Genomic DNA, 24,963 nt, shown 5'->3' with positions numbered 1-24,963 from the left:
GCTTTCAGTCTAAAAAAAAATTGCCTAATTTTAAACAAAATTGCATTAAAAGAGCGAGTTTTGCCAATACCAAACATTCAAACATCTCAGCCAGGAATTAGCAACAAGAAAACACAGAGACTTAGCTTTTTTTTCCGAAAAATGCCGAAGAAAACATGATCTTATCCTTTTGCTATGCTACCGGACAGCACCATTTTACAGGAATATTCGTACCCACATTTTTCTTGAAAATGCTCTCAGAATGCACCAAATTCAAAGTAATTTTTTGAAATTTTCTGGGGGAGGCCCCCCAGACCCCCCGCCGTTGGGTGGTCAAAACCCCCCCTTTCAAAATTCCTGGCTACGCTACTGCCGGGAAGAACGCCCCTTTCTTCACAAATCTATTCTGTTAAGCTTTTACTGCAATTAAAGTTAAATAACTCAATTTAAAAAAGCATGTGATTTTTTCCTCATCAACAGTAAACCAACAAAATGGCAAAATTTTCCAAGATTTGCGGAACACTGATGCTCTAGGAGTCCACAGCTCAACCAAAAAGCCAACAGCGCTGTAGAGCAAAGGTTCTCAACCAAGGTTGATGTAGCCTACCCATGACGTACTCAACAGAGGCCAAGTCATCGTGCGTGCTGGAGTCTAAACTGGAGGCGAACATGTTTTCATGACTTTGACATACCATATTGAAAAGATATGTATAAAAAGTTAAAGTGAACGGTTTTCACCTTAAAATATTTACCTTATAAGAAAAAGTTTGCTAGAAAATCAATTTTTAATTGTATATTCATTCGCCATTGCGCAAGCATACTAAAACGATGCAGAGTTGCCAGGTGTGAAAACCTCAACATATATCTGTGTGCTTTAATCGGTACTGTCCCGTTGTTCTGTTTTTGAATTCGCACAATTGTTTTAACATACCCTTCTTTTAACAGGAAAAATCTACAAAAACTATCTTTACTTTTCAAAAACGCAGAAAAGTCTTAGTTTTTAAAATACTCTTTTTTTTTCTTTCAATTTTAATATAATTCCTATGTGATGGAACTTTACTAAACGTTTCATTTAGCAGCTTTGTCTGCGGTTTTTATAATTTATATATATTGAACAATTTTTGAATTTTACTCAGCTTTGTTTTGAAAATTGCTCTCCTTTTCATGACATTTCCTTTAAAAAGTTAATTGTTTTAAACTTTTGGCAACACTGATATTGTGCTGTTCAAAAATTGAATTTGGTTTTGCAGTAGTTTTTAAGGTGCTTGCTGTTGAAATATTACTTAGGGTTGGATACTTGGATAAATGAAATGTTGATTTATTGAAATACTAGCCATGCAAACACATATTGAGTACCAAGGCTGAAGGCTAGCTAGCGAATGCCGGTAGCCGCGTCGGTTTTGGTAAAATAATGTTAGGCTACTTGAGGGCACACCAAGAAGTGTTATGAAATTGTGTGAAAAGTAACTTACTGTATGGTACCTTTGAGAATGATGGGAATCGTTGAGGCTAGCTTTGTTTTTTTTCCAAATTGGTTTAGCTGTTTTTATTTTTAGTAGAGGTGTAGTATATTAAACGCACGATTGCAGGGTCAGCCTTCAGCTCTTGAGCCTAAAATTGCATGGTCAGTATTTCAAGGTCGCTATGGCTCAGACAAATCTAGAAATCCTATGTAGCATTTTGAAATTCTACTTTAGAAAAATAACTACTTAGTCTGGCTGGACTTGTGCAGGCTAATACTTTGCTGCACTGTAGAACAGTAGGCTACAGCAAAAGTGTGGCATGAAGGCACCCAGGAATTAAGAGACACTCTCATTTTCGAACCTGGTTTTAAAAATTTGTTGCAGTCTAAAATACCCGATTGTTCTATACTGTGCATGTAGTATAAATAGGAATAGTCTAATGTTGTATAAGAAGAAATAGTCTAACGAACGCTTTTAAGTTTGTGTGCATTAATAAAAATTTAGTCTCCAATTTTGAGACCAGCAAAGTTTTTTTTAAAAAAGCAAAACGTCAACATGTTTAGATTGTTCTTATAAAAACTATGCATTTAAATTGTGCTGCTTAAAGTTTGATAAGTTGAATTTGGTCAGTTCATGCGGTCTCAAAGCATCATTTGTGACCTTAATTTTGTCAAACTTGTGCCATTGCAAAGTGTAGCCTATAGTTAGTGCAGGCATAGTTTTCATTACATCTTCATTTTCATTTAGATTTCTAAGTATGTTAAGAGGTTATTTGATATATATTTAAATAAGATGGGTAGAAAATGTTGTGTGACTAATTGCCATGGAAATTATGATGAGGCAAACAAAGAACAACTTTTAAAAGTTTTAGAGTTTTGGAAAATTGTCAATGTTCACAGCCAGCATACTGATGTGCGAATGAGAGATCCTTTGAGATCTGCAATTTCCTCCTCATCAGATTTGAATCTTCAACGGCTGCTTGAATTTGGAAAAATGGCTGATCAAATGCGCATGTCTGGTACAAAGAGAGTGAAGTCATTAACCAGAGACACTGCATCGTGCTTGTCCCACACTTGTCAAGGCCTTGTGGAGCTTGGAAGGTATTTATTGGAGCATAAAAATTTTGAATACGTTTTGTTTGGAAATTTTACTTCAGATCCCATTGAGAAGGGGTTTAGTAACTTACGGCAAGGGTGTGGAGGTACCTATTTCATTACAGTACAATAGATTCTAGAAAAAGTTGAAATTTCAAAAACAAAGCTAGCCTACTACTCTAGTTAAATCCGGAAGTTGACTTGTCTGATTTTGAACCAGGTCATTTCTGCGCCAAATGTGACTTTACTATGACTGAAAACATGTGCAGTATTTTGGACAGCCTTCCTGATTTGGAAAAGTCTTTATCTGTTGATACAATGATGTCTTTGATTTACATTGCTGGTTATGTTATCAGAAAGGAAAGTGAAGTCTGCGACGACAGTAGATTGTACTACGATAAATTTGGAACTTTTTTGAAAGACATGAATCGAGGTGGACTGCATATACCAGGTGACACAGTTTGCCAATGGGTACTTTATGGTTATATCATGTTTCATGAAGTTGTTAACCACTGTTGCAGAACCTCGTTATGTCGTGTTTTTCACTCTATATCAGATCAATACCAGTTATCTGTCAACAGAAAGTATGCAGCTACATTGGCCAATAGTATGTTTAAAAATTATTGTTGTCTACTTTCACCTGTATCAGAAAAGGAAGTAAAACAAAAGATTTTAAAACTTGTGCATTAAAAACTTGTTTTTTGTTTAATTGTTTTTCTTTGTTGTTGAGACTTCTGTAAGGACTCCTATAGAACTTCTTTAAACGTCCATTTTCATTCCTGAGAAGTCTTTGCACTGATATTGTTTGAAGTTGTCGTAACAGATAATTTTTTCGTTCATTATCTGAACTAAAGTAGCACCACAGTAGTTGCGCAACTAGGGGGGCTTGGTTTAGCCCCCCCCCATTTTACCAAAATCCTGTTTGTGCCACTGGCCACAGTCCTTTCATGTAGTAGTTTTGACCATGTAGGTAGGCTACATTGTATTTTTGTGAGTCAGCTCTATGCAAAATAATAACTTCAAAGTTAAAACCTTACACATCTACTGCAATTGTTTTTATTATTGTAACACACACGGGAGCAACTATTTATCCGAATAGACTATGTCAAGCATATGAAATGCCATGGATGAAAATGTATTTTACATTTTGAAAGCAAAATTTTCATTATAAACGTTTTAGGTTTAAATATACTGTGTTTGCAATGCAATATGTCAATGAAAATGTTCGCCTCCAGTTTAGACTACAGCACGCACGTTGGTTTGGCCTCTGTTAAGTACGCCATGAGCCTACCCCATGGTATATTTTGTTTATAAAGAGGGTAGGCCTACATGTATGAAAAATGAAAAGATGGGCAACACGATCAATGCCCACAATCATCTGAAAGCTTAATGAAAAATTCGAAGTAAGTTTATTTTTAGACAATCTACAAGGGTTAAACGAAAATAAAAAGATTGAGAACCTTTGCTTACCAGAAACCACAAACGACTCGAGGGAGGTAGTGCTTCTGAAGTTTTGCAACCTTTTTGTCAAATTATTTGTAACATTCTTTAATATTTGGTACTAAAATAGTGTCAAGAAGCTTTCCAGCGTTACGGTACATTAAAATCAGCTTTACGTTACCGATACGTTAAAACTGCCAGGGTTAAGGTCTCAAAGAAGCTTTCTCTGTCCAAAAATAAGATTTCCACAACCACCATCAATCCACAGGCTAATAAAATCAAAATTTTTTTTTTATCTTTTGAATAAGTTTGTTCTGTCAATAAGTTAGTGAGTTACTTAAGATAGCAAAGTGTTGTTTTGAAATTTATTTGTTGCGTGAAATTGCATTAAACTTAAACCATAACCATGATAACACATATTTATTTTACGTCACAAACAAAAGTAGACCAATAATGGGTGGCAAAAGCCAATGATGGGTGACAAAAAGATCAATGATGGGTGACAAAAAGATCAATGATGGATTGATGGGTGACAAAAAGACCAATGATGGTTTTTCAAGCAAATATAATCCAGGTTAGCTCAGGGTTAGTTATCCGCCCGTTAGCTGAATGGTTAAGCGCCCGACATTTTACACGAAGAAATCTCAAGATGAAGTGGCGCTGGTTCGGCTCTCGGGGTGTGGCTTGAGCAACGCATTTCAAGACTGCTCTCAATTCAATGGCACCTAGTGGATGAAATAATTCTCAAAAAACAACTTTTTAATAATGAGAAACTTCACTCTGCCAATCTCGCTGACTGGCCCTGCGTCACTGATTCAAAACTATCATAATTATGCAAAATTGCCAGGAATAATAGGAATAATCTATGACAGGCTTTGTCAATCCGAGAATAAAAATTCAAAATCAACGATTACTTTTGGTTTAAAATTTTTGATGTTACAACAGTAAAATGCATGTTTCAGGTAAGCTATGAGCAGTGATGTACGCGCATACAAAAAATATTGACGCCGTCAGCGCAAACGCAAACGTTCGAAAAACTATTCGCCGCATGCGTCAACGCAACTTGTAAAAAAAGTTGGCGGCGTCAGCGTTAGCGCATAGCCTACACTAGCGCAAACTCATTTTGTTTGTTAGGTGCCAAACATTCACACGGTATAAACCACTCGAAACAAATAAGTTTTATTTTGAATTTCCACGAAGAAACACAAGCATCTGAAAGTGTTCATCTGACATTTTGCTGCGTTTTGGTTTCAATATGTCTTTGCCCATTGAAAACATTCTTTCCAACGCAGCACTGGAAGGTGTTGGCGTGTTGTAGCGAAAACAAGTATTTTGGAAATCTTTTGTTGGAAAAGCGCCCACGGTTAATGGTCCTTTGTGTGGCCTCTCTTCCAAGTACGTTTTTACAACCTCGTCTATGCTGTCTTCGCCAGTGTCCTCATAAAGAGCATGGAGTAGCCCACGGGGTTCGTTATCGCTGGCTTCCTTCGTCTGGTTGCAGTGGCTCTCAGCCTCAGAGTTTTTTAACAACTTTGATATGTGGCGAGTGGCCATTTTTCGAATTTCCACTGGATTGACATCAGGCAACCAATCGAGCCACCGCGAAAGCCTGTAATTCGGATGTGTGGCGCTGGCGAGTATGGAATCCGCATCAGTAAACAACCGTCCAAACCTGTAAAGTCAATGGTAACTTTTTCACAAACGAAACTTGCTTACATTAATTTTACAGTACAGTGTAATTCTGTTTATGCAATTTAATTGTGGATTAAAACTATTGCTCAGTACTCACCTGTTTTTTATACCCTGCACAAGGCTTTTATGAAGCGGAGAACAGTGTTCGAGGCCACTTATTCCAGCAAACGCATTTAGCAGACTTGCTATTGTGGGCAGAAGAAGACCCATATATGCTCTTACTACGCTACATAGCCTACAACAAGAATAACCGGCAAAGGCAAAGTAATGTACTACATATAACATACAGAGTACAACATCATGCAAGCAATCACGGTCGGAGACCAAATATTTGAGTTTGTTTAGATACATAGGCTGCACTGCTTATTGCCTGAGAAGTTTCTGATTTGCCCCAAAATACAAGACTTAACTAATATAAATTAAAGTGCTCACAATTGCTTACAAACGCCTTCAACACTGCTTGACTAAAAAAACTTCACACTACGAAGCCAAGTCATTGTTTACATTTTACATGGATGACATTACCAACCTACCTACTTGCTTGCTTACATTACATTCCTGTTCTGACCCGTAATTTACTAACTTCTCAGTAGGCCTAAGTTGTTTTAACTAATTCTTTCTTTTTTTCTGCAAGGCTTCAGTCTCCACGTGGGACTCTAGCGTCAAAGGCAGAAGTGCGATATACAAACAAACTCCAGCTGACTGAACAATAGATGACACTGTGACACAACACTAGAACAATGGGCAATTGCAAGAGTCAACATATCGCAGTTTGACAAAAAAAATTGCAAACAACAACCAAGACATTAAAAAGTATGCGTTGACGCTATGCGCTAAAAAACCGCGAAAACTATACGGCGCAGCCTCAAGCGCAAACTATCCAAAAAAATGTGGCCGCAAGCGTTAGCGCAAACAAAAAGTCTACGCCGCAAATATGCGGCGTAGAATTTGCGGCGCATACGTACATCTCTGGCTATGAGTGTAATGCACATGTAGTGGAATAAGTAGACGTTGTATAGAATGAGCTACCCGCTCATAGCAGGGCCGTCCCGAAGGACGACGACACCCCTGGACACTTTAGTGGCAAAGGGTGATCCGGGCACGGGATCGTCGTTCGATTATCGACAGTGCAACGTTTATTCAGATATCGCAAGGATACAGCCAGAACTGGTGATAAAGGAAATGCAAACGATCGGCAAAGCGGCAACTATATTTGCTCGACTCTCGGGGTGTGCGCTTGAGCAACGCACGTTAAGGGCTGCTCTCCATTCAGCGGCATCTAATGGATGGAATAATTCCCCGGCAACAAGCCTTCAACAATCGGAAACTCCACTCTGTCAATCTCGGTGACCGGGCCTGCGTCAGTGATTCAAAGCCTCTACAAGTATGCGAAACTGCCAGGATTAAGCTCTCCAAGAAGCTTTCCCAGTCCGAGGAATCGAGGATAAAGATTCAATCAATCAATCAATCAACTCAGTCACAATGAGAACGACACAACACGTCCAACTGAATCGGAAATCAGAAAGATGCAATCGTCTTCCACTGAGTAAAAATAAGAATGGAAAAATTCGTCTAGAAGCAGCCACTGAACTAAAAGGGCACGAACCGCATGTTTTAAAATCTGCGACTTTTTTTGTCTGGATCATGAAATGTAGGCTATAGCTCTCTAGCAACAATGCTGTTAAAAAATTAAAACGGTTTTGTCTTAAGCTGTCCAGTTTACTTCACCAAATAGGCTGGTTTGGTTTTGAATCTTTTTCTTCGGACGGACAAAGCCTTGATTAGTTATTCTTATTTCCTTGTAGTTTCGCATAGTTGTATAGGCTTTTGACGCCGAGCCGGTTTTCGAGATTGACAAAGTGACGTTTTCCAATTGTTGAAGTTTTGTTGCTAGAAAATTATTCCATCCGTTAGATGCCGCTGAATGGAGAGCAGTCCTTAACATGCGTTGCTCAAGCGCACACCTAAAATTCGAACCAACGCTGTTTGGTCTTGAATTTTTCTTCGTTCACGAAGTCACGTGCTATCCAACTGAAATATGGGGGCAATTAGCTGTGTCACAATCAATGTGCAAGGCCTCGCGTCGGGCTGCTTTGCGTCTTGACAGAATGTGCTGTTTTCATTGTGGAATTTTGAGTGATGTGTTATTATCGGGTATTGACCTGAAGTAACCTTTGAATGAGAAATCTGTATTATGTAACGTGTATTCTAAGTCATTCGATTGCTACGTGCAGTTCTAGAGTCTTCTTTAAACTTGCTTGTTTATGCCGCTCAATGCAACGTGACCGAACGATGAGTTCGAGTGATGCAACATTACGTAACCTTCTCGAAGTTACTAGACCGAACAAACCTTTTATAAATAGTGGTGTAATTTGCGTAATGATTTATTATGATGATTATTATGAGTTGATTATGAGAGTTGTGTTATGAGTTGCGGATTGGTAGTTGGTGCAGAAATTATTGTTGATTGAGAATTGAAGAAATCGAATACAAGTAGATGAGAATTGGTGCTGATATAAATTGTGTTCGAAATTAGAGTTATTTGAGAAGCCGTTCGTTAAAGTCCTTCAAGAAGTTAGATTATCATCTCACTAGTAGACCATTCGACATTTAATTGACTGCTTTTCGGTTTGACCCATTAAACTACGTCATTGAACCTTTCCAAGTCTTTTTCCTGGTAAGAGATAGAAAGAAATCGTGACAAGCTGCAATGAGCTTGTTAAGTTAGTCAGTTAGTTAGTTAGTTAGTTAGTTAGTTAGTTAGTTAGTTAGTTAGTTAGTTGGTTGGTTGGTTGGTTGGTTGGTTGGTTGGTTAGTTAGTTAACGCAAACAAGTCGTAACCTACTTGTTGCGTTTACCTTGAAGAATGCATGCTGAAACACATTTTAACAGTTGTTACTAGTTCAATAATTTGTACAAACAAGGAATTTTCCAATTCAACCAACCTCATGATGCACACTTGTTTTCAGCAGTAGATTTTTTGGGATAAAATTTGTGTATTCCAAAAACTGAGAAAAAATGCAATAATCTGAAGCAACACATTGATCACTCTACAACTCAAAAATTGAATTAACCAAGAAGAATTTGAGTGCTGATGAGGTATGGGATGAAATATGCTTCCTAAAAGTCCCCTATCGAAAATAAACGGAAAAAGGTGGGAACATCTTGGACGGGTTTTCAACTTTTTTTTAGGAGTTGAGACTATGTAGCATCATACAAAACTTCGTCAAAACGTTAATTTGATTTTTAGCTCCACTCTTGTTGGAGGATAATCATCATTTCACATTTTCTGTGGTTTTGAAACGTTTATAAATCTTAAATGTGGCAAACGAACCATAATTTGCTCCGCTTGAGTGCTCTCGTCTCGCCTGGACAGTAACGCATCTCTGGTCTCCACAGCTGAGTGACCACAAATAGCAACAAATCAAACGTCATGTTTCTGGGCAGCTGATTGTAGCAAGAATTGACGCGGTTAGACACCATGTTTCGCCCGAGTCTACTGCAAGTCAGCAGTTGTCAACTGAGCTAGCAACATTTCAGCAAGTGGCTGAAGTTGTTAAATGATGATACCGATTGATTGGGTTAGTAACAATTGAGCAAACCAAAACTTAGAATGTCACATTACAAGTCAGCAAAATGAGTTTGACAAGTTGTTCTTTCTTTCTGATAACAGCTATGTATGAACTGCTATCCAACCTGTCTTCTTCGTAACTTTCGACTCAAGTTCCACATGTGTTGAGTGAAGATTGATTGTATATTGTTAACAAGAGATGGGTTCAATTGTGATGTGGAATAGTCACTTCACACTCTTATTACGTCCGTCCGTTAGATTCACACATCGTAACAGAAAGACGAAACACCTTTGGAAAACACAAGTTAGAAAAAATAGAGAAAGCTTGACGAGAGATTGTCGCTCAAGCGTGACAGTGCATCGCAATGATGACATCACGATTGCGCGACAATCTATGTCACAATACGGAGACAGATAACTTGGCCATAATTTCGTGAACACAAGTGATGACCCAGCAAGTCTAAGTGAGCATGTAAATTTTATTTGCTGACTTGGCAGTAGCTGAAATGAACTTACTGAGTGGTCGTATGCTTAGTAGTCTGATGACCGTTTTACCCATGAGGCTGGGATCTACTGACAAACCCAGCTTCATGGGCAAAACATGGTGTCTATACAATTGACTGCCAAGAAACATGCAGTTGATTGGATGGTCTAAGTAGCTAGCATGGAAGCTACACCATTATGATTAGCAACTCGCAATTGCTCACTGTACTAGTGAGTGCTCAGTCTTGAGCTGATAGCCAAGAAGAACCAATAGCGTAGTTGATTAGCGCTTGACTTTGTGGACAAAGAAGCTTCAAGATCAAGTGGCGCTGGTTCGACTCTGGGGGTGTGCGCTTGAGCAACGCATTCTAAGAACTGCTCTCTATTCAGCCGCACCTAATGGATGGAATAATTCCTCGGTAACAAGACTTCAACAATTGGAAATTTCACTCTATCAATCTCAATAACTGGCCGTGCGTCAAAAGCCTCTACAAGTATGCGAAACTACCAGGAATAACCTATCAAGGCTTTGTCAGTTCGAGGATAAAGATTCAAAACCAACCAAAGAACGTCCCCTTGTTCACAAATCAAAACGCTGATGGCTGATTTTAGTTTCAGACACAGACTGCTGAGTGCAGCTGAAATTAATTGAAATCGAGCACAAGTTTTCAAATTCTTCATTCAAATGAAATAATATTTGAAACAATAAACTAATTTTTCTTATAACCTAGTCTAGGATATCCTTTTATTCGAAGCTAAATGATAGCTGAGTCATTCCATTATAATTCAACAGATTTTCTTCAAAAAGTCAACCCGCCCCTCTTGGAATTTTTTTGTTTTTAAATATGTTGATGTGCATGAAATTCTGAATGAAGCAGTCAGGTTAGGAAAGCAGTCAGGTTTAAAAGAGCAGCCATTTTGAACCTCAACTAACAGGCTGATTATTAAGAAATAATAACCATTATGATGTCATTGGTGTGCCTATTATTACATGACACAAGAGCAACAATGTAAGGCTTGGAAATGGACAAATTCTGTAAAAACCACACTTTACTTTAAAATGATATTAAAAAAAAAATAACAAAAATCACCTCTAATTTTTTTCTTTTTTGTAATAAAAGACATCTTTGATTATCTTGCAAAAAAAATTTTTTCACTCTACGTGGATTCCCACAAGGCTTTTTGGGCGTCTTTTTGCGACGACCTAAAAACAATAGAAGTTGCTATAACTTTTTTTGTGATAGAAATACACAGAAAACAGTTGCATTTTTGGAATTCTCACCCTTAAAAATAGTGAAATCGAATGTTTGATCACCTCTCTATCATCAGGGGGCGCAACAAATGACATTTTTATGTATAAGAACTCATTAGCACCACCAAGTGATCAATAAATTTCAAAATGGCATATCTAGTGAACCAGTTGATCAATTTTCATAATTTTTTTTTTGTTGCACTCAGAAATTCCTGCACATCAACATATTTAAAAACAAAAAAATTCCAAGAGGGGCGGGTTGCCTTCGCTTGTTGAATTATAATGGAATGACCCAGCTGCTTTTAAGTTAGAGGCCAAAAATTATATTTTAATGCCAATTGATAGCTACTTTGTGCAAGGTTTGGCATAACAAGTATGACTCAATCAAGCGGTGGTGCATTGGGTACTATACTGGGAAGGCTGCTGCATCTTATTTGCTAAATTAAAGATACATAGGCTAGATATGTTTCTTCAAATGAAATCGATGCCTTAGAACAGTGGTTCTTAACCGGGGGATCGCGCCCCCCAGAGGGGCGTGAAGCATCTCTCAGAGGGGGCGCAAGCTCTACAACAATTTCAATTTTTTTTTAATTGCTTTAATGTCCTAGGACCTATTATGCTGTTCGTCATATTTTGTATTTTATCTTATTTAATATTGTATTCAGTAATTCTTGCTTTATTACTATTAGTTAGACCAGAACTTTACAAAACTATTTTGCGCTGAAAGAGTCGAGATTGGAAGAGTCGAATTGAACAAGGAAATCCAGCGAGCTTCAGTAACTTGGATTCTGCTCTCAAAGATGGTAACTTTGAGTCTGAGTTGAAGAAACAAATAAAAACCCACCTTAAAGAATTGAAAGCGAAGTTCATCAAATACTTTCTGGATCTGGATGCGAAGCGTAAAACCTGGAAGTTCATCAGAAACCCGTTTCAATGCGAAGTAGTTGATATTTTCGAAGAAGGACAAGAGGAGTTTCTTGAGATGAAGTTCAACTCCAAAGCTAAAGAAGACTTCAAAGAACTGGAACTTGAGACGTTCTGGGCCAATTACCTTCCTGTTTACCCTCTTATCGCAACTCGGGCTCTTCGAATTCTAAGGATGTTTGGATCCACGTATCTTTGTGAAGCTGCATTTTCTGCTCTCGTTGCTTTTAAGACCAAGTACAGAAACAGACTGAGAGTTGAAGGAGACTAACGATGTTCACTCTCTGGAGTTAAACCTCGCATTAAAAATTTAGTCGCTAAGAAGCAGTGTCAAGTGTCTCACTGATGTGTACAATAAACAGACAAAAATGCAATTTTTTTGGTATGATACTTATTTAAAATCTAGGGGGGCGCGAGGCACATGACCATTATTGAGGAGGGGCTTGATAGAAAAAAGGTTAAGAACCACTGCCATAGAATATAACAAAGCTTAAAGTTAAAGAATTAACTTGGAAATAAGCATGAAATAAACTCTGGCTCTGGCAATTTCTTTAATTTTATGTACCGTACAAGCTGGGTGTGTGAGCAGCTTGTAAGATCTAGGCTAACTATATTTTTCTAATTATTTTAGTCGGCCCCAATTTTAGTGCATAGCTTGTTGTGTGAAGTGGCTTGCAGGTTGTTATAGTAACTAAAAAATGATCTTCAGGCTGTTGTTATTACTGCCTTTTCATTTTCTGTTGAAGACTTCCAATGCCATTGATTCTGGTAAGAGTAACCGAGGTTTGATTAAATTTTCTGTTAAGGCCAGTGCCTTCCAATATTTTTTCAGCTCACAATCCACTTATATTGAAACTTTTGGTTTGGGGTCCACTTTGTGAAATACTGTGATGTCTGAATTGACTTAAACAGGATAAAAATGATATTTTTTTCTTTTCTTGTTTGTAAATATTGTATATATATGATACTTTGTATAGTATACAATATACCGGTATACAGTTAACCCTGCTTAATCGGGCAAAACTGGTCTGATTAGGCGGGGAGAACAAATTTCTATGAATTCTGTTTAAAAATTTTACAATTTTTTAGTAATTAAGTAATTGATAACCTTCTAATGACAGCTAACTTCATTTTTGAAGTTTATGAAGGTTGGATTTTTACTATTACAAATTTTCTACTTTTTTAAGTGCTCAGTCTACAGGACTTTCTGCAGTCATTTTTATTCAGACGCCAAAACCAGTTGTTCATTTTACTGCATGGTACAGGTACTGGGTACTGCAACAGTTTTTGTGATGCATTATTATGCACTAGTGTTAAATTGCACTGTTAGCATTCGATATACTAGCAGTCACTGCCTAATTGATGCATAGGCCCATGAATATTGCTTTACACCGATAAATATTTGGTTTTATTTTTGTGTGTCTTTTTACCTACACACACTGATATTACATAACTATTTACTTTTGCGTGTGTATGTGTATGCTGCATGTGATTGAAAGATGAATAAGCTCTCTGCTTTGCAACATCTCATATGTTATTATTATTATAACTACAGTAGGCCTATTCACTAGGCCTATATAACAATTCATTATAACTTATATGTAACTATTCTCCTTAAGATGCATTTCTTTCATTGCCTTCAATTGGGGGATTTTGATTCGTTTAATGTGGTAGTGGTCCAATTTAGTGGGAAAAATTGGACTGAAAAAAAGATTTTGATTCAGGACTTAAAAAATGGTCTGAATAAGTGAGTGAGCCAATTAATTTGAGGAGACTGTACTGCCTTTTTTGAGCACTGAGAGTCTGGTTATGGAGATTGGCAGAATAAAGTTTCTGGTTGTTAAAGCGTTGTTGTTTGTGAATTATTTCATCCACTAGGTACCACTGAATCTTAGCATTTATCATGTAAATATTTGTGTTATCAGCTGTGGATGTGGATTTGTTATATGTCCATCAGCAATTAGTGCGTGCTTATTTTGCAAGTATTGACATTGCAGTGTAAAGTTTTTTGCTTATCTCAGCATAAAAAAAGGTTGCCAGATTAGGAATTATTTTTCTGTCAAATATTTTAAAAATTTGCTAAAACAATTTTTTAATTTTTTAATCAAACATTTTTTAGCCTTACATACAATGGCATAGTCAAAACCCATTTTATTTAGGTAAATCAAAGCAATATCACTTCCTAAGCATCTTGTCAAAACAAATCAATTATTGGTGAGAACAAAAGAAAATTGTGTTTGAATAGCTGCATCAGAAAACCATATTTTTTGGATTTGCCACTCTGTGATGCTAAGTAATTCGGATTAAGTTGTACGGTAGGCCTACATACGTATTTGCAATCTGAGGCAATTAAAAGTTATATAAAACAAGACAGAACGCAATTTCAAATGTATATAATACATAATGCTTTTAATAGATAAATTGAAGGTATCTGAACAGTTATTAAAACATTATCAGCTTCATTTGCCGAGTACATCAATCCATTAAACCACCGACTGTTGCAACAGTCGGAATCGTGGCATCGTTGGAATCCTTGAAAAAAGAATTTCATATGACACTTTTCTAGCACACACATTTTGTAAACTGGATGAATATAAGATAAGAACTGTGATGGCACTTTTACAACTTTAAATCTTAAAATATTCTGCTCTAAAACCTCTGCAAATACGTGACAGGCGAAAAAATATGAATTGTTATATTGTGTAATTATATTCTTGTCTACAATATATATGTCATCCATGATGTCATAATGAATGACACGCACATTAAAAGTTCGCTCTATTCTTGCGCAGGTTCTGCTTCTCATCAGGTTTTGGTTCAGTTTGATCTTGTTCAGTTAAACGACTGGCCCGATCATGTCGTTAGAGAGTTACAGACATCCATTGCTCAATTTGTCGGTGAATTTTGTGAGTCGCATTTGACTGAATGTAACATGGCCAACTTCAGGTAAGAGCATGGGCGCCGATCGCTCTCTAAAATTGGTGGGGACATTTACTAGGAAAGGTAGGAAGGGGCGACGAGCAAAGCGAGCTAGAAAGATCGGGGGTCTGTTCTGACAAACATACTAATACAGTAGGTACAAGTCTGATGCGATGTGTGTAGGCCTATATTTTAATTGGCAGTGTCAGCATTGCAGCAGACGTCCCAACACTCGGCAACGAGTTTCCGGCAAATTAAAAACGAAATCCTTGGAGAGGTCATGAAGGTTGATCGAATTCAAAACCTTGTTGTGCCATTGCATGATTTAGTCGTTTCTTTCTGTGTCATGGTAGATCGTAACCAAGTTTTGACACGTCGCAAAGTTGAAAATGACCGTTCAGCTAAACACAAGCTGGCTGGTGAAATGAGCAAAAGTCGCACAAACAGTTCCACTTTCGGAAACATTTTGCCGACCAGCGGATGGCATCTTCTTGAATAGCCTATCATTCAAAAATCTTCCACCCACTTTCCATTGTACTGCTTTCGAAAGAAGCATAACTTAGTTCTTGTGCAAGGGATTCTGTGTCAGAGAACTCAGAATAATCGTCTACCACATGTGATTGTATCTTTCCACTAAAGAGTGATTCTTGTAGAGTTTTGTAGTGCTCTAGAACGGTCGACTTGAAACAGTCAATAAGATTTTGCTGGGCGCTGTCAATGACTGCAAAATACTCTGACCGATATTTCGTCTCTGGTGTTTGTAAGTTGAGGAGGTCAACCATGTCCATGATGAACACGATTTGGGAGCTTTTTGGGACGTGACAGTTTCAATGACGCAGGGTTGCAATCTTCCATTAGCCTCTCAGCATTTACAAAGACACGATGAAATTCTTCTTCATTGCGTAGATGGCGGAGCAGTACTAAAAAGTTCAGCACCTTCAAGCATGCCAGCCACAGTCACCGTGCAACCCTGCAAGGCTTTGTTAAAACGTTCCATACACTGAATGACAGACAAATGCTGCTAATAACCTATAAGCACACTTGACCCACGAGAAAAAGGTTTCAAAAGCCAAATAGCAGTTGTTGCTACATTTGAATCAAATTGACTCACGGCTGCTTCCAAGGCTTCCAATACTGACTTATTATTATACTGACGTTAGAATCATCAAGCACTGCTTTTACAGCAGCTGCACGTGTGAGCAATCTGGTTGGACAAATTGGTTTCAGTTTTGATGCAGCCTGAGGCAAAGACTCTTTAGAATAAAGATTCAGGTACATATGCTTGAATTTCCCAGAAACCTTTTAGCCTATATAGGCCTAGCTTTCCAAGTTCTTGTGTGGAACTAGGAGCATCTCCAATAAACGGCGAAGCTACAACAGCTTTTGATACAATTAGATTAGTAAATATGTGCCCCACAATGCACATATTTAGCAAGAGGTTGAGATTTTTTATTTTAGCTGGACAGCTACGGGGTTTACTTGGTCGGGGTTTCCTCCCATAGAACAAAAATGTTGTCCCCTCCTTTCAATAGATTTTAAACGTCTGACTAATAAAATTGTGACATTCGATTAATATTTTCCCTTTTACGTTATAAAAATAATGAAAAAAGATGGTGGGGACATGTAAAAAGATGGTGGGGACATGTCCTTGTTAAGTACATCCTTGTTAAGTTCTTATTAAATCGTTAAAATCGTTCAGTTAAATTATTTTATCTCATGTAACCTCGTATTTGTGTTCTAAAACGATATGACTCATTATATGCTCGTATTTTCCCAGCTGGTCTTGATTCAATATTCTACAAAACCTTATATATTCAATTCGATTTCGAAGCTACTGTTCCATCCATCATTATGTTTTATTGATACAGTTATAATGTCTGATGCTGCAATGTAAGATGACTGATGACAGGCAGCACCTTGACTGGTTAACCGCAAGGTTGTTCGGTGCTGCCAGACCTTTCTATTGCCATATTTTGATTTGTATGTAATTGTGTTTCTTTATATCGAGTCGTATTAGAAAGGCAAATAAAAACAATATCTCTCTCTCTCTCTCTCCTATAGGGATCGGCGCCCATGGGTAAGAGTAGTATGATGCTTGCTATGCATTTGTTTCCGATACATCTAAGTTAGGTTGAAATATAAACTTAGCATTAAAGTATATTTTAAATTTAGTATCTCCACCAAAAACTGGGTTTGAATAATTCCATTAATATCTTCATCAGTTTTTTATATCAATAACCTTAAGCAAGCAATTGTTTTCCTCATATATCTGTTGACTGGCAAGTATTAGTGGTGAATTCAGTGATAATACCCTGAATTCAGTGATATGAATTCAGGGATGGACGACAAGTGGCTCCTCGTGCCCCATCCTGTGAGTAACATCTGCACCCAAGCAGATGCCAAACGAAACTTGTCAACCAAGAGCCTCCACCCGGACGGCACAGCTGCAAGGGGCAATGGACAAGTTCAGACGCCCCACCATTCTGCAGCTCAACATAGAAGGCTACACAACAAGCAAGATCAAAGTTGTGGAGCAGCTTGCCCATACCAACCGGGCACTCGTCATCCTCTACGAACCATCTTGCCCTCCTATTCAACCCAAAGGAACCAGCCAGTTTCCACTCCGGCCGCTGGGGAACAGGGACAAACCCTGACTTGGCCTTCGCGAGTGTCGACAGCTCTCTTCCAGACAGACGTGTGCTTGAGAAGTTCTCGCGGTCCCAACACCGGCCGTCCCTCATCATCGCCCCAAAACTTGTGGCTCCTGTCCCGAGTTCACCGGTGAAGCGATGGAACTTCAAAAAAGCCGATTGGAATCAATACAGCCTCCTGACCAATGAGTCTGCTGCAAAGTTACCATCACCTGAAACATGCAACGCAGACGAGGCATACCAGGACTTCTGCAATGCCATAATAACTGCGGCAAAGGCCACAATACCACGTGGCCATCGAACCAGCTATACACCATGCTGGGACTCCGAGTGGGAAGCTCTTTATCGCTCATACCTAGCCGCCACAAGTGGTGCTGCTTCTAACATGGCCGCCACCAGACTACTTGAGCGGCTGGACACAAAGAAGCTTGAGCGATGGAACGAAGCTGTCCAAACCATCGACTTCTCACACTCAAGCCGCAAAGCATGTAGCATCATCAACAACCTCACTGTGCGCTCAGCAAACTCCCCTCGTCAGTGCCCCGTTTCTGAAAATGCCATCGCTTCCCAGCTAGTGCAGAACGGGGTCTACAAGACAAAGGACCGCAAGGCATCCCGCCTTGTTGCCAAGGAAGTATCTGCCCTTTGGCGAGTGGAAACACCACAAGAAGAACCAATCTCTGGAGACTTCACCCCAGAGGAATTCGCCACCGCCATCAGCCTAGTGAAACCACACAAGTCTCCAGGGCCGGATAAGATCTGCCCTGAGCTTGTGCTCCATGCTGGCCATGCCCTAAGTCCTGGTTACGTAGATTCCTCTCTTCCTGCCTGCACCACCTCACAATCCCAAAAATCTGGAGAAGAGCTTTAGTAGTTGCGATCCCTAAGCCTCACAAGCCACCAGAGGACCCAAGGAGTTATCGTCCGATATCCCTTCTCTGTGTTCCTTTCAAGATCCTCGAAAGACTGATCTACGCACGCGTCAACCCAATCATCAACCCGCTCCTTCCAAAAGAGCAAGCTGGGTTTCTGCGCGGAAAATCCACCGTAGATCAGGTCACACTCTTAACCCAAGACATCGAGGATTGCCTTGAGGCAAAAAACAAGGTCGGCGCTGTCTATCTAGATCTTACAGCTGCCTATGACACCGTATGGCATCGCGGTCTTACTTGCAAGTTGCTTCGCCTGCTTCCTGACCGACATATGATTCATATGACTATGGAACTTGTCAGGAATCGAAGCTTCACCCTCACCACCGGTAGCTCACGGCGAAGCAGACCGAGACACCTGAAAAACGGCGTCCCACAGGGATCGGTCCTGGCTCCACTTCTTTTCAACATCTACACCCACGACCTGCCAACTACGGTCTCCGCAAAATATGCTTATGCGGACGACCTGGCAATTCTCCACTCCACAAAGTCGTGGGAAAATGTAGAAGACACCTTGAGCCAGGACATGAAAACTCTCTCAGCCTATCTCCAGAACTGGCGACTGAAACTCAGTGAAACCAAAACTGTGGCAGCAGCTTTCCACCTCCATAATCGGGAAGCTGATCGTGAGCTACACGTCCTGAACAACGGAAAATCTCTCCTTCTGCCCCGAACCAAGATATCTTGGGGTGACACTGGATAGATTGCTCACATACCGCCACCATTTGGTGTCACTGCGCAAGAAACTCACATCCCGCGCTGCGCTACTCAAGCACCTGGCAGGCTCTAGCTGGGGGGCGAGGGCTGACACTTTGCGTATAGCAGCCTTAGCCCTTGTCTACTCTTCAGCAGAGTACTGTGCACCTGTTTGGTGCCGCAGTGCTCACTGCCATAACATCGACACTGCCATAAACAGCACACTGCGCACAGTGACCGGATGCCTGCGTCCCACACCCTTGGACAATCTCTCCATTCTCGCTGGCATCCAACCCGCTGAGCTTCGTCGCAAAGAACCCACTCTGTCCCTCGGTCGACGGGCATTGGGGCCTAACCACCTTCTCCACCACAAGATCTCTGCTCTCCCAAACGAGCACCCCCGTCGACTGAAATCAAGACACACATTCGTGCCAGCCGCTCAACTTCTTATCAACGAAGCTGATGTACAAGACATCTCTGCGGCTGCTTGGGCGGACCATAAATGGAGTTCTGAATGGAAGTCAACAGCCACCAGACTCTATTCGTTCATCCCCGACGCCGACACACGCCCCATCGGTCTAACACCACCAAGACAGGCATGGGTGCGCCTCAACCGTCTCCGTACGGGTGTCGGGCTTTTCCGCTCAACCATGCACCAATTGGGAATGTCCTCTTCCTCCTCCTGTGAATGTGGTGCCGAGGAACAGACCTCAGACCACATCATCAATGACTGCTTCATCTTCAAGCCACCTAATGGAGTGGAAGGTCTGCGTGTCATGGATGATGAAACCAAAGACTGGCTGCTCTCTAGTAGCCTTCCAGTGTAGTCCGGGAACATCGTGAATCTTGGGTAGTAAAAGGATAGACCCTCGGCCCCAGACGCTCACACAACGACGACGACGAGTGATAATACGGCTCAATCATGGCCTTCATAATATAGTTTTTACTATACATAATAAACTGAAATTGTCGGAGTGCGAGAAGTGTCTACACAAAACACTTCAATTCTCTCTCTTTCTCTCTTAATCTTTCGCATCTTGATTTATTTTTCAGCGACTTTTCCCCGAATGACGTCATTATTGCGAACGGTTATCCTAAAATCCAGGATGTCAATTCATTGATGTTATTCCATGTCAATCTCCCTCGATTCTCTTCTGTCATTGTTGGAAACTCTTCAGTTTTGAGACGTTCTTTGCTGTCTGGTAATCAGCTGACAAACATGTGGTTAATTTTGAATTTTTATTTCTTGTCATTATAGTTTAATCATTCAAACAATGTGCAATTTCAAGACAGCCTAGCTCCCAAGTACAACGCGTCGTGATGGCCTTCATTTTTAAAAGAAGGATTTTTTTAACTATATTTGTCATTGAATGTGGAAAACTTATAAAAGTTGTTTCAACAGCGCAAACAAGAAGGGTTTCTTGCATTTCCTGCTTCTCTTATTTAAATTTGATGAACAACTTTCTGTTTTGAACCAAAAATGACGATTGTTAATTTCTACTGATCCAATTCCAACAAGAATTTGAGCCTAACTTTTGGATCTACCTTTTCAGAGATAGTTCTTGTCAACCGTGCTACCATTCAACGAGCACTTCTATCTGCTCATGAAGAAAACTATGACACTTCTTTCAGAGTCTCCTATATTGATAATGTTTTAGTTTTGGAGATGCCAGATCAAACACTGAACCAAATAATAATTCCAATCACTTGCGCTGCTGTGGTGGTGTTGTGTTTGGTGGTTATTGGACTGGAAATTCACAAGTACGTTATTGTTGAATTTTTACACAAGCAGAATAACTGTGATAGTTAGCTGAGGTTTATAACGTAATCTAAAAAATGTTGCCGGATGTTAACTACTTTCTCAACAAGATCCCAATTTAATTTTACCAATTTACATTAAATTTAAACAAACAAAGAACATGTTCAATTTTCGATCCGAGGTGCTTAACGAATAAATTAGGAATTAAAAAATTGAAAAAATGCATAGTTGGCCAGGAGTCACGTATGAGTGATAATTTCACAGTCCGTTAAATGCTTCAATTTTAGAAATTTAGTGTATTTTTGCTGTCTGGCAACACTAATGTCAGAAGAACGAGGAAATTAATTAATCAACGATTGAAAAGGCTCTCAAACTTTTTTTTTATTAAGTTGATATTTTTTGATAGACAAAAAATATAAATGACTGTGCAGTGCAACAATACCTACAAAATGCGCACAATATAAAAAAAAAATGAAAAAATGTAGCAACACTGAAGCCGAAGTCGGCCAGTTATAAACCGATGAGTCGGAGTCGTATATTTACCGCCTGACTTCACAGCCCTGTGTTTAACTTCGTACAAGTTCAACTCAGGATGTATTTAAGATAAAAAGTAATGGGAATTGCACAAAAACGTTAATGCAACATACATGCGCATTCAGCTGCGAAAGCCAGTAGGCCAACAAAATTGTTTATACTTTGTGATTCCATTACCACGCTTGGATAAGATTTTTTTTATTTTGGATTGAGTATTCATTGGGTAGTTTCTCATCAGTGAATACAAAGCTTGAAGTTTATTGCAAGTTATTGAACACGTGACCTTGATCATTGATTTTAGACGAAGGTCAAGAAACGCTGCCGTGAAGAATTTACAAAAAGAACGAAACCAAACAAACAAGTCCGATCTGGTTTTATTCGGTGTCAACGATTCCTCTCGTCTATAAACGTTCTGTCAAGTTTCCTGTTCTGTCTTGAGATGTTGCTGTGAAGCTATTAAAATATATTTTAGCTGCAATAAAAAACTCATGTGCTATTAAATGTTTGCACGGTGAAATGTTTGCAATATTAATTAATTGTTATTAGTTGCATGTCGACTGTTGATCATACCAACCAAGACAGAAAAATCCGTCATGTTTACATTGATATAACGTCTACAGACGTTGAATCAATGTAAAAATGACAAGTTTTGCTATTTGGAATGCTTTTTCAACTCCTGTGCCACACCAGCATGGATTAGGGAAGCGGTATCGTAACTCTCACAGCATCTTTTAGTGGACTATAACACACTTCACGTCGGTAATTTTGAACAACGTTGTTCAGGTTGAAAGCGCTTAAAATCTTAAATCACGAGTGTTTTGAAGCCAATCTTATAGTGATATGCATTTTTGGTATGCATTGTTCATAAGTATATTGTTTATAAGTACATGCATTGGCAAAAATGATATTAAAATTCGCTGGATATGTTCGCTATATGCTAGAAGCTTGACTGCAGCGCAGAGACATAACAACCAGGCTGTATGTTCCAGGATGATCATCTTACTTGCTCGCTTCAGGATTCACAATTTTTGTGCACTTCAAGCTCAATTACGATACGAAGTGTTTCAAGATTTTTATAGTTGTTTCTTGTTGCTTGGAATATCGAGGAGTTCATTTTATGTTATTTGTGAACTTGCGTATGGGGGTTGTTAGCTTTATGGCGACATTCAATCAAAACGGCTTGGGAGCTTCACCATAGACAAACGGAAAATCTTTGTTCCTTTATTATGATGTTCAATCTCAGCCCAGACAGCAAATAAACCGTTTTTTACATTGCTTCAACGTCTGCAGACGTTGAATCAATGTAAAAAAACGGCTGATTTGCTGTCTGGTAGGTTGAATCTAAAGAAAACGTATCCTATTTATTGACACATTATATCAATGCTTAACTTCGTTGGCTCAACGTTAAACGCCACATTTTGGATTGGGATTTATTTAAAGCAACTTCATTGCTTAAAATTTCTCATTTATATTTTGTATAGTTTATTTTAAGTGTTTTACACATTAATATTCATGTAGCCTAACGTTGATGCTCTGTTTTATATATCGATCATCCGCTAATTTTATATCTATTGATCTGATATGGCAGTGTGCGTTCTTCAACGTTGTTATTTATCTTTTGCAATATTTTATTAGTTTTACCTTTTCGTGTAGAGATTAGTATCCTTAGAGAGTAATATTGCAGCTATTTTTTATATATTGTATGTTGCACCTAATGAATGCTTGTTTATTTTATTGCTTCTCTGCAAAAATGAGTTATTTTATAGTGCAATGCTTTCTAAGATTTCATACCTGCGTGACTGTCAATTAGGCTTCATGTTTATGTGTCAAGAACCTTTAAACTAAATCAACGCCTTGACTTAGCTTGTTATCGTTCGTGAATGCTGTGTTTAAAGGACACAAAAAGACCTGCACCATTTCACGGAATGTGTTTCGGTTTCATATACAGGTAGAGCTTAGTCGTTTTGTCCCATTAGCATACATAGGTGATACCATACATCTTGTAAGACATTGTTTTCATGTGATCTTGCGCTGCCCCTGCCGGGTTGTAGCTTTACAATGGTTGGTAGGTACGTCGGAGTACATTGCATGCGTCATCGTAGATGTTATGTTGCAATCGTATAGTGGACGGTTTTAGTTGTCTGCTAAACTTGCAATTTAAATCAATAAGTAAGTAGTGATTTTAACAGAGTAGCTGGCTCATTTTTAACTTGCAAAGAAAAACCATTCGACTTGAATTTTTGTTAGAATCGTACAACCGATATAGGAATTTGTTTCTTCTCGTCTTCACATGTTTTGTGTATGTTGAACAGCTGAGGTGACTGATAAAAAGTGTGCGATATGTTCACAACAACAACTCAAGCAATTAAAAATGCGGTTGTTTTCCCGGAACTCGGTTTGTCACTAACTGTGTTTGTTCATTGCACATCAGATTCGTACAAAGCACATTAAAAATTTCAGTTATTTTTTTCTGATCCCGGTGCTGGTAAGCATTCGATACCCATGCTGCAGCTATCAAAGTATATATGTTTGACATTGATTGGATATCTGCAAACGTTGCAGTATAAAAAAAGAACAATTTTGAGGGTTATCATGGTTTGACCACTTTCGTGACTGGAAATCGCAAGACCACTCATCTTTTGCATAACTTCGTTTGGCTTTTCCTCCGCGAGTTATTCCCTTTCTCCGCCAATCCGGGCTCACCTACTCATGTCGCATTTCATTTGTCGTTTTAACAATTTCCTGGATTTTTCGAACGCTGTGCACCACCTTGTTGCCAGCCAGCTCAGTTCAATGGAATTTCAAAAAAGCGAAAATTGTGAAAAAATATAGGGCAAACCGGGGCGTGTTGTCCCAATTTTTACAAATCAGCTTGTAACTCGTACTGTATCAATGGTATCAAGATGTTAAATGGTGCAATTAAAAGAGATATCATTCGACCTATTTTAGCTTTTTCTAGGCTATTTCGTTTTTTCATAAATGCATGCTAATGCAGATGGATGGTCTGTGACAACACGCCTCACCCGGGGCGGGTTGTCACAAAACTTGTGTACATGATTAATGATTAAAATATGACAGAAACCAACAAAAAATGGCTTAATACAAGTTGAACGGAATTTAAAGAATACGCGGAACGCAAAAAAATAATTTAGAACCTATTGGTAAAGAGTCTACGCTCATTGTCCAACACAACAAAATGTCATCCTGAGAAGTATGTGTCACTATCGAATATATGTGTCTATCACTATTTAATACTAATTTTTATTTCCTAAAAAGCGCTGTATATTAACAAATACGCATATCACCTTTTTGTATAGGCTAACCAGGGGTTCTTAACCGGGGTAAATTTACCCCCTGGGGGTAAATTTCACCTACCGAGGGGGTAAATTTATTGAATCATAAATTAAAGCAAACTTTATTTGTTCAGTTATTCAAAAACTGGTGGTGTTGCACTCGAAAGTTTAGAGACGTATACCAAAGCGGTTAATGTTCTGGAAAAAATGGATAATTTCTTTTAACAAAATAAGATATCCTGGAATCATGTGGGTTCACTTTGCACAGGCGGTGCCCCTTCTAT

The 24,963-nt window shown here is 38.9% G+C and overlaps 3 protein-coding genes across 4 annotated transcripts; 2 read left to right on the top strand and 1 right to left on the bottom strand.

The window, feature by feature from the left end:
* Positions 1-3,172: 3,172 nt before the first annotated feature.
* Positions 3,173-5,882, bottom strand: LOC145783931 (uncharacterized). Its single transcript, XM_082595692.1, has 3 exons — positions 5,766-5,882; positions 5,208-5,648; positions 3,173-3,176 (listed from the first exon to the last, which is right to left on the bottom strand). The coding sequence occupies exons 1-3, from the start codon at positions 5,876-5,878 to the stop codon at positions 3,173-3,175; spliced, it is 558 nt and encodes a 185-aa protein (XP_082451818.1). The 5' UTR covers positions 5,879-5,882.
* Positions 5,883-6,688: 806 nt separating this feature from the next.
* On the top strand, positions 6,689-12,169 carry LOC145783930 (zinc finger BED domain-containing protein 5-like). Its single transcript, XM_082595691.1, has 2 exons — positions 6,689-6,838; positions 11,702-12,169. The coding sequence occupies exons 1-2, from the start codon at positions 6,689-6,691 to the stop codon at positions 12,167-12,169; spliced, it is 618 nt and encodes a 205-aa protein (XP_082451817.1).
* A 359-nt stretch (positions 12,170-12,528) lies between these two features.
* Positions 12,529-24,319, top strand: LOC145784825 (uncharacterized). 2 transcript variants are annotated; one of them, XM_082596665.1, is made up of 5 exons: positions 12,529-12,666; positions 14,691-14,844; positions 20,147-20,295; positions 20,647-20,854; positions 21,688-24,319. In XM_082596665.1, exons 1-5 carry the CDS (start codon positions 12,597-12,599, stop codon positions 21,791-21,793), a joined length of 687 nt encoding a protein of 228 aa, XP_082452791.1. In that variant the 5' UTR covers positions 12,529-12,596; the 3' UTR covers positions 21,794-24,319. The 2 variants fall into 2 exon arrangements, with proteins under 2 accessions (XP_082452791.1, XP_082452792.1); XM_082596666.1 differs by lacking the exon at positions 12,529-12,666 and adding an exon at positions 14,075-14,112.
* The last annotated feature ends 644 nt before the right edge of the window (positions 24,320-24,963 follow it).

The sequence above is a fragment of the Aplidium turbinatum genome, chromosome 15 (assembly GCF_918807975.1).
Source record: "Aplidium turbinatum chromosome 15, kaAplTurb1.1, whole genome shotgun sequence".
Classification (NCBI taxonomy): domain Eukaryota; kingdom Metazoa; phylum Chordata; class Ascidiacea; order Aplousobranchia; family Polyclinidae; genus Aplidium; species Aplidium turbinatum.
This window is presented reverse-complemented; position numbering and strand designations above follow the sequence as displayed.